General features: G+C 37.6%; 1 protein-coding gene and 1 non-coding gene across 2 annotated transcripts; one reads left to right on the top strand and one right to left on the bottom strand.

Moving 5' to 3' along the window:
* Positions 1-2,555: 2,555 nt before the first annotated feature.
* LOC128133415 (uncharacterized) lies at positions 2,556-3,965 on the bottom strand. Its single transcript, XM_052770836.1, has 2 exons — positions 3,847-3,965; positions 2,556-3,021 (listed from the first exon to the last, which is right to left on the bottom strand). Exons 1-2 carry the CDS (start codon positions 3,963-3,965, stop codon positions 2,556-2,558), a joined length of 585 nt encoding a protein of 194 aa, XP_052626796.1.
* Positions 3,966-7,368: 3,403 nt separating this feature from the next.
* Positions 7,369-7,475, top strand: LOC111899485 (small nucleolar RNA R71). The gene has a single exon (XR_002852936.2). It is a non-coding gene; the product is annotated as a small nucleolar RNA R71 (small nucleolar RNA).
* The last annotated feature ends 8,514 nt before the right edge of the window (positions 7,476-15,989 follow it).

Below are 15,989 nucleotides of genomic sequence, written 5' to 3'. Positions count from 1 at the left end.
CTTACATTTAGTTACACTAGTGATCTATATTTCTTTTAAATCTCTCAGTGTAAGTAGCTTCGTATCGTCACCTGTGATACAAATAAGCTGGAGTGGGTCAGGTTGGGAAACCTGATGAGTACATAGGGTTTTCAACCCACAATAATATAATTATTATGTTTAAACAATTAAACAATCAACCCAATTACCCTTCCCCATTTTCTTCTTTATTTTACCCTAAAGAATTATCATAAGGGTCATCTCCTATATCGTATTTACCTCTCATCTCTTTACATCACATTCCCTTATATGTTCATTCCTAAGGCATGAATACATAGTTACAACATCGTCTGAACTCGTAATTCATGGTAAGAATATCGTCACATGAATATGAAATCACAACATCACCTGGACTCATAATTCATCACCTACAGGTTATAAGTCTGCAGATGTTTCCACAGGTTGTCTAGAATAGTCTGTGGTCGCCATCTATACTTTGGTAGATGACTACATCTCCATATTACCGGACAAGGTTTTGGTATCCTACATCACCGATTCATCATCACCTATCTATCCTCACCTAACTATCATCACCTTCCTATCATCACCTATCTCTCATCATTTTATTTCATCACACACCAACAATTTCATCCACACATGTTTTATCCCAACATATTTGTAGATATAAAATACATATACAGTTTAAATCATTTAAAGTGTGTATAAAAATCTTTCACCCAACATAGACAAGTATTTAGTATGCACACGTAGGTAAGATGAAAGTAACTATGCACTCACTTGATTAGGTGGTGAATCGGCACTCGGACATCGCTTCGTTAATCTTAAAACAATTTTCCCTCGAAAAAACCTAGTATAAAAAACACTATGGTTTAGTCTGACGTTAACCACGACTAATTAATAGTCTAACTATTATTTATATAAGCGCGACACAATACTTTTCACCCACTATATACAGACGAGGCCATACATGGAACACCGGAGGGCAGGATCATTTCGGCATAAAAGCACTTCTGAATCCAGCAACCTAAGCGGCCCTCCAAACCAGAATCCCTGTACCGTGAGTGGTTAAAAAGATATTACAACGACACTTAAATAACCCATAATAATAGCCTAAATAATTATTATAAGTTCGTAATAACGATACTATATTAAAACATAAGTTATACTAGAGGTAGGGTAGGTATAGCTCACTTACAGCGGGTTTCCTTGGAAACGGGGCTCCACCAGAGCAGAGTTTCTGAGCCGAAGGCTCTTCTTTTCGGAGCTGTCAAGCACTCCGAGGCTTCCACCTCGTGCTAGGGGGTTCCCTAGGTTTTTTGGGGGCTTTTGGGAGGTTTAGAGAGAGTTTCTAGAGAAAGAAAGAAGGGGTGAGGTGTGAAGTTGAGGGTTGCCCCGACACCTCTATTTATAGTGCTCCTGGAGCGTCACCATGTCGTGGTGACCTTCATCACGTCGTGGTGTGATGTGTGTTAGATGCACTTGTTTTATCCCTACTTTTATTAATAAATTTAGCACACAAAGGCAGTGAACCTGTCTTTTAGTGGTATAGTTTAGTAAGTAAGGTATCGAACTCAGGGAACGGAAAATTAAACTAATAACTAATTTTAACTAAAACAATTAATGAAAGTAAAAGGTTTTTCTTCTAGTTTTACAAGACTAGAAACTTAAGCACATCTAATTAACTAATCAACTAAAGAAAACAACTAATTCACCAAATTTGATAAAGATGTTTCTATTTAGGTTCAACCAATTCACTCCTATGGTTATTTTGTATTTATGATAGATTAATTGATATTGGCTACCAATTATAGTAGTTAGGTTCATGTTCATTACTCCTAACCCTTAGGTAATCAATTAATTCAAGCAGTGATCAAGTGTTTAAACATAAATCATAAAGAAATTCATCCTAACATTACCGAATTTATGGCTAATTTGAAACCCTAGAATTTGAGGAAACCCCCAAATCCGAAATCGAGCAAAATCGGGGCAAATCTATGATAAAGATCGAACCTTTAACGAGTTTATAGTGTAAAGATGTTACCTTTTTCTTTGAATGATGAGAATCGAGTGAAAAATTGGAGAGATCGGACGAATTCGCTAAAATCGCCGGGGCTGTTTGAGAGTTCGCAGTGCACGGCGAGTATGGGGATGAAATGGGTGAAAACCCTCTTTTTTACAGTTTTATATTTCACCCGTGTTCAGTGTCTACTCGCCGAGTAGAAAGGTTCTACTCGCCGAGTATAATTGCAGTTACGCGTTTTTTCGGGTTACTCGGGTAGGTACTCGCTGAGTATACGTGCCTACTCGTCGAGTAAACCTTGCAGTTTGAAAAAATTGTGAAAATTTTGAAAAATTAGTGTTTTTTCTCATGTTTTTAAGCCATCCACCCCACACTCTAGGCATTGCTTGTCCTCAAGCAGTTATTTTCTCAAAAATAGATGAAGAAAAGAAAATAATGAAAATAAAGAAAAGGAAAGAAAATGCAAACTTGAAACTCGGGTTGCCTCCCGAGAAGCGCTTCTTTTTATGGAGTCATTAGCTAGACTCCTCCCTTTCTACGTGGTTGCAATCCTTTCCAGCAGCAGCAACTCTTCCATTCCTTCATTCCGGGGGACTCTGTCTTCATACTTTTTAACCCTATGACCATTGACCTTGAAAGGCGTGCCATATCTTGATAATAGCTCTATAGCTCCATGTGGAAACACCGTCTTCACTAGAAAAGGACCATCCCACCTTGACTTGAGTTTTCCCGAGAAAAGCTTTAGTCTTGAGTTGAAGAGCAACACTTTTTGGCCTTCATGAATTTCTTTATCTTTAATCCTTTTGTCATGCCACATCTTGGTCTTCTCTTTATAAAGCCATGAACTAGAGTATGCATCATTCCTTAGCTCTTCAAGAGCATTCATTTGCATCAACCAGTTGCTCTTTAGTTCTTCCATGTTGAAGTTATAACTCTTCAAAGCCCAAAACGCCTTGTGTTCTAGCTCCACCAGTAAATGGCATTGCTTTCCATAAACTAACCTATATGGTGTAGTACCAATAGGTGTTTTGAAAGCTGTACGAAAAGCCCAAAGTGCATCATCTAGCTTATCCGACCATTCCTTGCGGTTGCTCCCCACCGATTTCTCCAAAATTCGCTTTAAGGCTCGATTTGTCACTTCGGTTTGTCCACTAGTTTGTGGATGGTATGATGTGTAAAACTTATGGGTTACCCCATATTTCTTTAACACCTTTTCCAATTGGTCATTGGCAAAATGTGTTCCTCGGTCACTTATAAGGGCTTTCGGAACTCCAAATCATGAAAATAATTTCTTTAAAAACCGCACCACCACCCGACCGTCATTTGTTGGTAATGCTTGTGCCTCCGCCCATTTGGATACATAATCCACCGCCACTAGTATGTATTTGTTCCCTTTAGACATGGGAAATGGTCCCATGAAGTCAATTCCCCACACATCAAACACCTCGCACACTTGGATACTATGTTGTGGCATTTCATTTCGAGATGAAATGTTTCCCACTCTTTGACAAGCATCACATTCTTTGACAAATTGGGTTGCATCTTTAAAAATTATGGGCCAATAAAACCCAATGTCAAAGATCTTCTTCGCCATGTAGTGTGCTCCATGATGTCCACCCGTGGGCCCGCTATGACAATGCTCTAGTATTTTCCGGCTTTCCTTCCCGAATACGTATCTTCGTATGATCCCGTCCGCACAACTCCGGAAGAGGTATGGCTCGTCCCAAAAGTAATATTTTAATTCGGAAAAGAATTTCTTCTTCTGTTGACTGCTAAAATCTTTCAGGATGTATTTTGTAGCTAAATAATTAGCTATGTCTGCGAACCATGGCTCCTCTCCCACGGTCACCATAATATACTCGTCCGGGAAGTCGTCTCCATCTTTATCTTCTTGCAATTGCGGGTTCTCCAGTCTTGACAAGTGGTCAGCTGCTACATTCTCCATTCCTTTCTTGTCTCATATCTCTATGTCGAACTCTTGAAGAAGTAGCACCGATCGTATTAGTCTTGGCTTGGCATCCTGTTTTGCAAACAAATACTTGATAGCCGAGTGGTCAGTAAAAACAGTAGTTTTAGATAAAACCAAGTAAAGGCGGAATTTGTCAAAAGCATACACCACAGCTAATAATTCTTTTTCAGTGGTGGTGTAATTTTCTTGGGCTGGGTTTAGAGTCTTGCTAGCATAATATATGGGTTTAAAGTGTTTATCAACCCTTTGACCAAGGACAACTCCTAATTCATAGTCACTAGCATCACACATAATCTCAAAGGGTAAGTTCCAATTTGGTACAATAATGATCGGGGCATTAGTTAATTTTTCCTTTAAAAATTCAAATGTCTCTAAACACTCTTTAGTAAAATTAAATGGTGCATCTTTTAGTAGTAATTGTGTTAGAGGTCTAGTTATTTTGGAAAAATCTTTTATGAAACGCTGGTAAAAACCCGTGTGTCGTAGAAAACTCCTAATGCCCTCCACATTAGTTGGTGGGGGTAATTTGGCAATGGTGTCAATCTTTGCCCGATCCACTTCAATTCCCATTTTGGAAATCTTGTGGCCCAACACTATACCCTCTTTGACCATAAAATGACATTTCTCCCAATTGAGGACCAAGTCGGTTTTTTCACACCTAGCAAGCATTAAGTCAAGATTAGTGAGACAATCATGGAAAGAAGATCCAAAAACAGAAAAGTCGTCCATAAAAACTTCCATGAATTTTTCCACCATATCGTGGAATATAGCTGTCATACACCTTTGAAAAGTCGCGGGTGCATTGCATAACCCAAAAGGCATGCGTCTATAAGCAAAAGTCCCACTTGGGCAAGTGAGTGTGGTCTTTTCTTGGTCCATTGGGTCTATGGGTATTTGAAAATAACCCGAAAATCCGTCTAGAAAGCAATAGTAGCTATGGCCCGATAGTCTTTCTAACATTTGATCAATAAAAGGTAACGGAAAATGGTCTTTACGAGTGGCATCGTTTAGCTTTCGATAATCGATGCACACTCTCCAACCGGTTACCGTTCGTGTCGGAATTAGTTCGTTCTTTTCGTTGGTTATGACCGTCATCCCTCCTTTCTTGGGCACCACTTGTACCGGACTCACCCATGGACTGTCGGAAATGGAATAGATAATTCCCGCATCTAAGAGTTTGACCACTTCCTTCTTGACTACTTCTTGCATGTTCGGGTTTAAACTTCTTTGGTGCTGTACAACCGGCTTTGCTCCTTCTTCCAGATTGATCTTGTGGGAGCAATAAGATGGGTTTATTCCCTTGATGTCGGTTATGCTCCATGCTATGGCCCGCTTCCGCTTCTTCAACACTTGCACGAGCTCTTCCTTTTCAGAATTGGACAAGTCAGCAACTATGATTACAGGCTTTTGGTTGCCTTCTTCAAGGAAGGCATACTCCAAATGTTCTGGTACAGTTTTAAGCTCCATTTTTTGGTTCTGAATGTTGGACTCGCGGAGTGCAGGTAGGGTACTCGGCGAGTTTGTGGCTGTATTCACGATTTCTGCCTTTTCTTCAGAGGAAATCGGCAAGTAGATCGGTCCTACTCGGCAAGTAGGACTGTCAGTGTTCTTCACCAATTCTTCATAGTCCGCTTCTTCCAGTAGTCTTTCAATTTCCATCAAGTCTTTTTCTGGATCAAATTCTTCATCATCAGTTGTGAACTTGCTGGAATCTTCAGTTATGCATTCCTCCAATAATTTGTCTAACATATCGATTGAGAATGTCGTGTCGTCACTGTTCCTTGAATACTTCATAGCTTGGTCTACCCCAAATGTGACTGAATCTTCTCCTACCCGCAAGGTGAGCTTCGAGTCCCTCATATCTACTATAGCGCTTGCCGTGTTGAGGAAGGGCCTTCCAAGGATGATTGGTACTTGTGGATCCGCCTCCATGTCTAGAATGATAAAATCAGCGGGAAAGACGAATTTGTCCACCTTGACTAGTATGTCTTCGCATATGCCTCTTGGGAAGGTGACTGTCTTGTTTGCCAAGTGAATTGCCATGCTAATTGGCCTTGGTTCTGGGAGATCCAGCTTCTTAAAGAATGAATATGGCATTAGGTTCACACTTGCTCCCGAATCGGCTAAGGCATGAATGGTGGCCAAGTTGCCAAATTGGCAAGGTAAAGTCAAACTCCCCGAATCACCTTTCTTCTTTGGTAGCTTATTTAGCATAGCAGCCGAGCAGTTTTCATTGAGTACTACCTTCTTCACTTCTTCCATCTTCCTTCTATTAGTGAGAAGTTCCTTAAGGAACTTTGCATACTTGGGCATTTGCATGACGACTTCAATGAAGGGTATGTTTATTTGAAGAGTCTTGATATGATCTAGAAACTTTTGATACTCCTCTTCCTGCTTCTCCTTCTTAGCTCGGGCTGGGTATGGCATGGGAGGCTGGTAAAGTTTTTCAGGAATCTGTTTGGTGGGATTTTGTGATGTACTCGCCGAGTCCATACGTGGTACTCGGCGAGTAGGGTTGTCAGATTGTATGTCTTGGTTCTCTGCTTGCTTTTCTGCCTCATCCTTCTGTGATTTCTTGGATGACTCAGTCTGAATAGGTGCCAGGGGAGTGATTATCTTCCCACTTCTTGTTGTGACTATGTTTATTTGCGCGCCTCGTGGGTTATTTTCAGTTTTGCTAGGAAGTTCGCCCGGTGACCTTTGGTTGATTTGTTGAGCAAGTTGCCCAAGCTGCATTTCTATATTGTGGATAGATGCTTGCTGGTTCCTAAGCATGGTCCTTGTTTCTTGAATTGCAGCATCGTGGTCACTATGTCTTTTTTCTGAAGCAGCTACAAATTTGGTGAGCATTTCTTCCAAGCTTGGCTTCCTTTCTTACATCGGCTCCTCCTTTTGGTAGAACCCTCTCCCTTTTTTCCTAAACCTTTCCTCCTTGGATTTCTTGTACTCTTCATAAGGGAGCCATTCTTTCTTTTGTTTGCGCCAGTCTTCATCATATCGGTCTCCACTTGAGTAGCACACTTGCACCTTCTTGTTGCCATTCTCATCTAAATCACAGTCTCTAGTGAGGTGAGGCCCATTGCAGTTTTCACAACCCACCCGAATAGTATGGATTGTTTGATCCATCTTATCCATCCTCCTATCCATTGTTTTCAGCATAGCCATGACCGCGGATAAGTCTCCAGTAGCTGCATAAGCGGCTCCCCTAGTGACATCATGTCTAGGGTTGTGGTATTCTCTAGAGTGTTTAGAGAATTCTTCAATCAATTCTTTGATCACCGGGGGCAGCTTCTTTGTGAGCGGGCCTTGCGAGTCTAGTAACTGACTGGTTGTGACATTGACTCCATCATAGAAGATCGATACTTCTTGCTGGCTGTTTAGGTCATGGTGTGGGCAGTTTCTTAGTAAGCTCTTGTACCTCTCCCGTGCTTCATATAGCGACTCTCCAGCTTGTTGCTCAAAGTTAGCAATTGCCTTCTTCAACTTGGCTATCTTGGAAGGTGGGCAAAAGTGATCAATTAATTCTTCTTTCATCTTGGCCCAAGTGGCGACTAATCCGGGGGGAAGTGACTTGAGCCAGTCTTTTGCAGCACCTTTGAATGTCACCGGGAGCATACGAAGTAGCTGAGTCTCGCGGGGCACATTTGGAACATTGAAGTAATCAGCTACATCATTGACTTCGTCCAAATGCTTGTAGGCATCTTCATGGTCTTTTCCATAAAAAGGTATTTCTTTAAGTAAGGCTAGGATATGACCCTTTAGCTCAAAGGTAGCAGTCGCGGGAATTGCGGGTTGCACAAGTCCCGGGCCGGTGTCGTCACGCATCCTCTTCTTCCATTCTCCAATGGGGATTTCATCAATGTTAGCTATTGTGATAGCTAACTCTTCCTCGAATTCGGTTTCGTGCTCGTATGTCGGGTCCTCTTCTTCCTCGGTCTCGTACTCAATATCTTCCTTATCCGGTTCATCGATTACTAAGGAAGCGTTGGATGCTCCTGATTTGCTGCTCTTCTTTTTCCCAAAAACAGTCTTCAAATTGGACAAAGGTGACTTCTTTGGTGTACTCGAACTATCCACGTCCTTTCCTTTGTTTCTTTTCAATGCGGTTTCGAGATCTTCAAACGGGGGTACCGGTGGGGTGTTTGATCCTCTGGTCATGAAAGTCCTGAAATAAACAGAATAAAAACGTAAAAAGAACAAAAAAAATGTACTGAAAAAAAAATCGAAAATTAACTGCTAAATACGCTTGTACTCGTCGAGTAGGTGCGACTGCACTCGGCGAGTATCAGTGTGATTTTTAAAAAAATTTAAACTTAATATTTAAAACTAAACAGATGCTAAAACCTAATTACTAACTACTAAATTGCAATCAAGTAACTTTATGCAAGTAAACTCACACAAAGGATCGAAAAAATTAGGAATTAGATTAATTATTTAGAACCGTTCCCCGACAACGGCGCCAAAAACTTGATGTGTGTTAGATGCACTTGTTTTATCCCTACTTTTATTAATAAATTTAGCACACAAAGGCAGTGAACCTGTCTTTTAGTGGTATAGTTTAGTAAGTAAGGTATCGAACTTAGGGAACGGAAAATTAAACTAATAACTAATTTTAACTAAAACAATTAATGAAAGTAAAAGGTTTTTCTTCTAGTTTTACAAGACTAGAAACTTAAGCACATCTAATTAACTAATCAACTAAAGAAAACAACTAATTCACCAAATTTGATAAAGATGTTTCTATTTAGGTTCAACCAATTCACTCCTATGGTTATTTTGTATTTATGATAGATTAATTGTTATTGGCTACCAATTATAGTAGTTAGGTTCATGTTCATTACTCCTAACCCTTAGATAATCAATTAATTCAAGCAGTGATCAAGTGTTTAAACTAATTAATCCCCTAGATTAACAATTTGGATTAAATAAGATTTGTAATGGTTAATCAATTTAGTGGTTCAATTAACCTCTTGTTTGATGGTTTCTCAAACAAGCTCACACATCAATCTAACTATTGTCTTATTAATCTTAGTTTCATAATCATTAATCCTAAGCATATGATTTAGTGTTCACTTAGACATATGAGGTTAACAACTAAGAGATGTTCATGCAACTTAATTGTCTTCCAATTAACAGAAAATAATTGTGATTAATGCATAAGGTTCTTTAACAAACTTAATTTAATAGATCACCAATAAATAATTAATCAAAAGCTAAGAATTAAACCATAGGAGTTCCTTGGTATTCCCCAAACAGAAACAAAAACGTATTTAGCTCATAGTTGTAGTAAAAACAAACATAAAAACAAGTTTAACTAGATTAGACATACTCAAATCCTAAAGCTAAGTGGAATGATTAACCTAGTTGCTTCAATTCTTCAAAAGGTTGAAGATTAGAATTCCTCAGCGTCTTCCAGGGTTCTCAATCGCAGAAGGATCTTCAAAAATTGACAGAAAAGTAGTACCATCGGATAAAGGCTTGGTTTTTATAGATATCTCAAAACAAGGTGTACTCAGCGAGTAACAGACCCAACTCACCGAGTAGACTCGTTGTTATCCGTCTTAAATCAGGAGTCGTGGCTATCTTCTGGAATATTCAGCTGGACTCACCGAGTAGACTCGTGTACTCGCCGAGTAGATGAGCTTTTGTCCCTCAATCTTCACTCTTTGGTCTTCAATTGCTTTCCCTTGTTCCCTTTCACTCCCAAGCATGTCTTTTGGACTGTAAACAAAATTTAAACAATATTAAGTACCTTTTGTCCATATTATTCACATAATTAGTTAAAAATGAATAAAAATGTATGCTAAATAACTAACTAATTATGCACATATCATGGTGTTGCGTAGGCTCCAAGGCTTCGCCTGGTGCTGACACGTGGCGACGCACACAAGGTGGAAATCAGCCGATTTTCAAAACTTCATAACTTTCGCATACGAAATCCGTTTTCAACTTCATTTTTTCCACACATAGTTAAAAACAAGATCTATAACTTTCATTTAGACTTCGTCGACTAGTTCTCGACCGATCTTAAATTTAATAGTTGGAGGAGATTAGACTGTTAAATGACCGCGGAGAATTCATAACTCCTTCATACGGACTCCGTTTTCGTCTGTATTTTTACCGTTGAGTTCCTATTAAGGAGATATTCAACTCTCATTTAGGTCGCGTAAGCCAAAAACCGCTCGAACTAAAATTCGAGTTTCGGGCCGTGCACTACTAAGCCAAATCTTAGAAAATTCATAACTTCCTCATACGAAGTCAGCTTTGGGCGTTCTTTTTATGGACGCTCTCGGTTTAAAATATAATATGAATTTCTTTAAGATTATTAAGGATAAAAATTTCTCTATCGTAAATTCACTATTTACGCTTCCCGGTGTCGTGCCGGTTTTGCCGTAAAACTTCGACGAGCCATAACTTCTTCGTTATAACGCGGATTTCGGCGTTCTTTATATGTACGGAAACCGTGAGACTTATTATAAAACTTTGTTAAGACTATTTATTCTAAATAATCTTTTGCCAAAAAGTCATTTTCGACACTTATTGCCTCTAAATTTACTAGCCCGGATCTATGGGGGTTACATCGGAGCTTCAGTAACATGAAACCTCCGGATTTTGATGGGGTCAAGGATCCATTTGTAGCTATGAGATGGTTATCTAATGTGGAGGGATATTTCTTCACGTGTTCATGTGAGTCCCTAATCTGCTTGTGTATCAATCAGATCCGTTTGATGGTGCGAAATCCCAATCAAACGGATGATGTCAGATCAAATAGAAGAGAAGGAGAAGAAGAATAATATGAATCTCAATGTATTAATGAATAGAATGATGATCCTTTACATGAGATTCACACACACTTACACACACTCTTTTTTTTCTCTCTCTCTAGAACACCTTCAAAAATGCACACACTTAAGCTCTCCACTTGTGTTCTTTCCTCACATGCACTCCTCACCCTATATATATATATATATATATATATATATATATATATATATATATATATATATATATATATATATATATATATATATATATATGGACCTGAGGCCAAGCCCAAAATAGAAATAATCCAATGCTCGGTCCAAATTATAATTAATCCTATACTATTTTTGGCCCAAATAATAAAAATAATAAATGCTTAGAAAAGCAAAGTATAAACCATATTTTTGACCCAACAATCTCCCCCTTGGTTTATAGCTTTCTTTTCTTTTCTTAAATGACCCAACAAGCTCCCCCTAAAAAGTAGTTGGCTTTTCTTGTTAATCTTCATTGGGAACTTGGCTTCAACATTAATCTTCAAATTCTTCACAGCTTCAAGATGAACTTGATGAATCTTCAATGAATGACTTCATATTGAGCGGTTGGGCTTTTCTTCAGAATTTGGCTTTGAACGCACGTCGGGTGAGGAGGCTTGATGTACTGATTCTTGAAAGATAGCGCATTCAGCTTGAGAATCTTCAGAGAGAACATCAGAGAGAACAAATCTTCTGGATCACTTCAGCAGGTTCAAGATAGCAGCAGACTGATTGAGGAGGATTCAATGCAATCCGTCACATAATCTTCAAGTCAGCCTGACCTTTCTTATGGGGTTGAAGGATTGAATGTCGAAAGAATAATCTTCATTTCTTGCTCATTCGAATGCGAATTCTTCGATGCTCACGGATGAAGCCTTGGCTCAGAAATTTTTGACACAAACTCCATGAGTCTCATCTACACCTGAATTCACTTTTCAAGACAAAACAAAACTAAAAGAAAATTTTAGCACACAATATATATATATATATATATATATATATATATATATATATATATATATATATATATATATATATATGTTGATTTTTTTATTTTTGTTTGGTTTTTAAATTTTTTTTAATTCTCCCCTAGTATTTAAATTAGAAGAAAACTATGAACAAATTTAACAAAAATAAAATGATATCTAACTTTAAGAATGATTTGGGATCAAAGTTTTTAGACAGCCTTTGTCCGCTATTGGTACCTTCTATCTTCACGTCTTTGTCTGGTCGATCGCCAGTATTGTTTTCCACTTGAACACGAAAAATTGTGACAAAATTAGGACATACTGTTAGTTATAAGACAAAGCGATCCTAAGTTCCTAGAAATTATTTCTTAAGGATCATTCACCTGATGACGACCAGGGATATTGTTGTCCACCTAAATTGAGCAGCGAGATCTATAGACAATTTGTAAGTGTTCAATTTTTAGTTGTACTAGAACATGGTTCCCGCTTCCTGATATGCTCCAGTAATCAAGGACTTCCAAAGTACTCCTTACATCGGGTGAGCAGCCAATCATTAAGAGAGAATATAGATTTAGAATGCATATGTTATGCACCCAGGTTAGATCTCTTCCAATCACGCAGAGGGTGGAACATATGACTAACTGAAGTTTTAGAGGGATTGAGAAAAAGAATTGTGCATATACCGTGTACCAGGTCGGATTGTGAGTCACGCAAAGGAGACAGTATATGGCTAACAAATAGAAAGAATTGCATAGATAGAAGATGCAGAGAAATAGAGTTGCATATGTTACAGTCCAGGTCGGATTTTGAGTCACGCAGAGGAGGTAACATATGACTAACATACAAATAGAGAAAGAAAACAATTTTCTATAGACCTAATTCATCGGAATTTACCAGTTGCCCCATCAATATCGGAATTAAGGACAGAATCCACACATCGAGGAAAAGTTAATCCACGGTGATGGGTTTTATACAAACAATCATACGTGTGCATGCAACCCTAGAATTGGATCTATGTTTTCACTATTAGATACACAACATTATGAACACATAATAAAACCCTAATATGGCTTACTATTATCGAAATTCACCAAGAAGTTTAGATTACATACCTATTGTTGTTATGTTGCAATAACTACTTAAATCTTCAAACCCTAAGTCTTGAAAGCAAGCACCACAAGTGTAGTGCCTCTAATGGCTCACAAACAAACCTAGCAACCAAGGATTACTATGGAGATAGAATGGAAGTGTAAAATTCGACTCTAAGCATCTCTTGTAGTGCCTTAGACGAAATCCAACCCTATAAGGGTTTATATAGGTGATAAGGAAGGTTTAGGATAAGGCAAGTGTATCTTAGATAACCATAATCCCTTAACTTCCTCCCTAAGGCTTCAAAGGCACCCTTAGAGCCCAAGGAAACCCTAAGACACTCTAGATTTCGTTCCCCACCTCTAAGGGAGGATCTAGAATGCTTCAATGCTCAACTTTTGAACATTGTCACCTTTAGTCCCTACAGTTTCAATTAATTCCTTTAATCCTAAAATTAATTTCAAATTAATTTCTAATTAAATATTAATTAAACAATATGATTTCTAATCAATATATTATATCCATAATACATTAATAAATCATTTATCTTCATTTCAAATTAATTTATTAACCAAGTAATAAATTAATAAATCATTCTTCTCTCTCCAACAATTATCCTATTCCATTGCCAGGTTTGAAGGCAACCCAAAAGGACCATGCACAATCGGGTCAAGTACTTACCAATTATGGTTACAGCACAAAATCACAAAGACTCGGCCATCGAAATCACAAGGTACTCTATCAAAATAGTTACAGAACTATTCTATAGATGTGATGCCTCTCACTCAAAGTACATTCCTTGAACATCCTTTTGCATAAAAATTTTCTAATCTAGACATAAATTCTTAATTTCCAACTCCCATTTATGGAAACATTTCCATATTTACTATATGACAACTCATTATTAATAGAATCTTATCTATTTATAATGATGTCGATATGGTCCATTCAATGTCATACTTCCAACTACTCACAAGCTACCAATCCTCAACGAGCTTTGGATCGTCCTTTGATAGTTGTTTAATTATCTTAGTCAAAACCGATTCTTGTCCTTTTTCCCTCTTAATGCACTAGACATTTGGAAAAATTTAGAATGGTCAAATATTATAGCATTTGCAATCGATCCTATACCCGAAGCGTATGGGACACGATGCATAATGTCTTACATGAAGATACGATATTCTATCAATCTTCTGCCATAACATTTTATGTGTCACGTTCTTACAATTTGAACTGTGAAGAGGGATACCGTAATCATAATCAAAATTTTAAGAACACACTATGTATCCTTTGACTAAATTTATTAAAATTTCTCAATCTAAGCTTTAGATCTTGAAACGAAGTACAATATTATCTCCCTTAATTATAGCAAAACAATTTTTCAACTATTACGACATTGCAAAGTACAACACTTGTTTTCTATAATTAATATTGCTAACTTGCAATACTTACCATAATAATCATGATCCCACTTACATGATGATTATTTCTTTACCAGCATAACACTTATGCTCCCACTAGCTTTGACATGTATTCAGAAATCACCTGAACTTTAAGAAAACAATTTCTCAAGTTCATATTTCTAATACTAGATGCTTCGATAAGACTCTATCTAAGCTTCTTAAACTCATACACCTTTCCTTGGACAACTCATATGTATATGTCTAAACGATTCTAAGACTCATATCAATAAGTCTAAGATGTTCAAACCTATTTGCCATTTCCCACAATTCGAACTATGAAGAGGTATGCCGTAATCAAAGTTGAATTTGAGAAAACCAAATCACATGATACCATCTTCAAAATCTCTCTTAGTGAAAGCGTTTCCTTACCATCATTCTTATGAACGAAGGAAACCTTATGACACTTAGATTTTTTGGTGTATTCATTCTCATCCATGTGAATTTGTCATAACCATAATCACAAGATAATGTTAGTGACAAATCTAAACTCTTATGGATAGAACTTGCTTTTCTTAATTTCTTGCCATCAAGGGTCCCACCATTGCTTCCAAGTTATTTAGCAGCCCACCCCTTCTTTTCAATGTACTTTCCATTGAACAAGGTGCCTTGCCCCTATACAATCCATTGAGAACTCGTAGAACTCACATGTATAATTAAATCTATTTGGAATGGCACAGAAACAAAATAGTGTCAACACGATAGGTCGTAAACCTCAAGTCGTGTGCTAGTGTTGTATTATAAGGTCTATTCTTGATTTGTTCTTGAAACCTTTCAAGACCATTAAGACTCCCACTGACTCCTTGACATATAAGATTCCCTTGTTAAGAAACATTTCTTGACAAACAAATATTCAAGAGTTAGTGCAACCTTTATCAAGACAAAACTTTTCACATAATTGGTCCTAGTTGGTCTTTGTCTTATCCAAGACATCATAACTTACCAATTTTAAATGTGCGAGAACAAGAAAACCTTTTCCAAGTTCCACATTTGATGAAAGTTATAAACCTTCTTAAGACTTGTCACCTAATTCACAGTCTTGGAGTATAACTCTAAGACTTGACATTGGAACGAAGCATGATTGACTTCTTGATTTAACCATTTTCACAAAATCTTGTCTCCTCTTCTTATTCATACAAATTGTACCAAGAATCAATTAGAGAATAAATTGAGATATGGTTCTTAATCATTAAGTCCTATCATATAACACAATAAGAGGTACTCTCCCTTCTTCTTAGAACGAAGAAACTTTTATCTGTCTACCTACATGATTCTTCTTATTCGTTCTGTTATTGATTAAAACTCTTTTAATCAATTATACTTAATCTTATAAGTGTAACCATATTTACTAAACTTTAGTAAATCATGACGAATATCTTGTCACTTTTGTGGTGGACTTGATCAACACACAACTTTGTGTACTTGATCTCATAGTCCTTCACTCGACACTTTGTCAACGACTAGTCTAAATTTCCCAAATGTGATAGTTTTCATTCATCATGCAATACTTGTTGCACGATTCCAAGTTCCTATCCACTTGAACCTTGGGCGATGAGAAACTCTCCCTATTTGGTAAACTTTTGACACTTCCACAAGTAACCTAATTAAGAATCAAATCCATATTGCTAATAGTAGAAGTACACAAACATCAATTTTTCATATATGCCACTGCAAGGATAAAATAAGATA

The sequence above is a fragment of the Lactuca sativa genome, chromosome 4 (genome assembly GCF_002870075.4).
Source record: "Lactuca sativa cultivar Salinas chromosome 4, Lsat_Salinas_v11, whole genome shotgun sequence".
Taxonomy (NCBI): Eukaryota; Viridiplantae; Streptophyta; class Magnoliopsida; order Asterales; family Asteraceae; genus Lactuca; species Lactuca sativa.
Note: the sequence above shows the minus strand (reverse complement) of the source record. Positions and strands in the feature narration are given on the sequence as shown.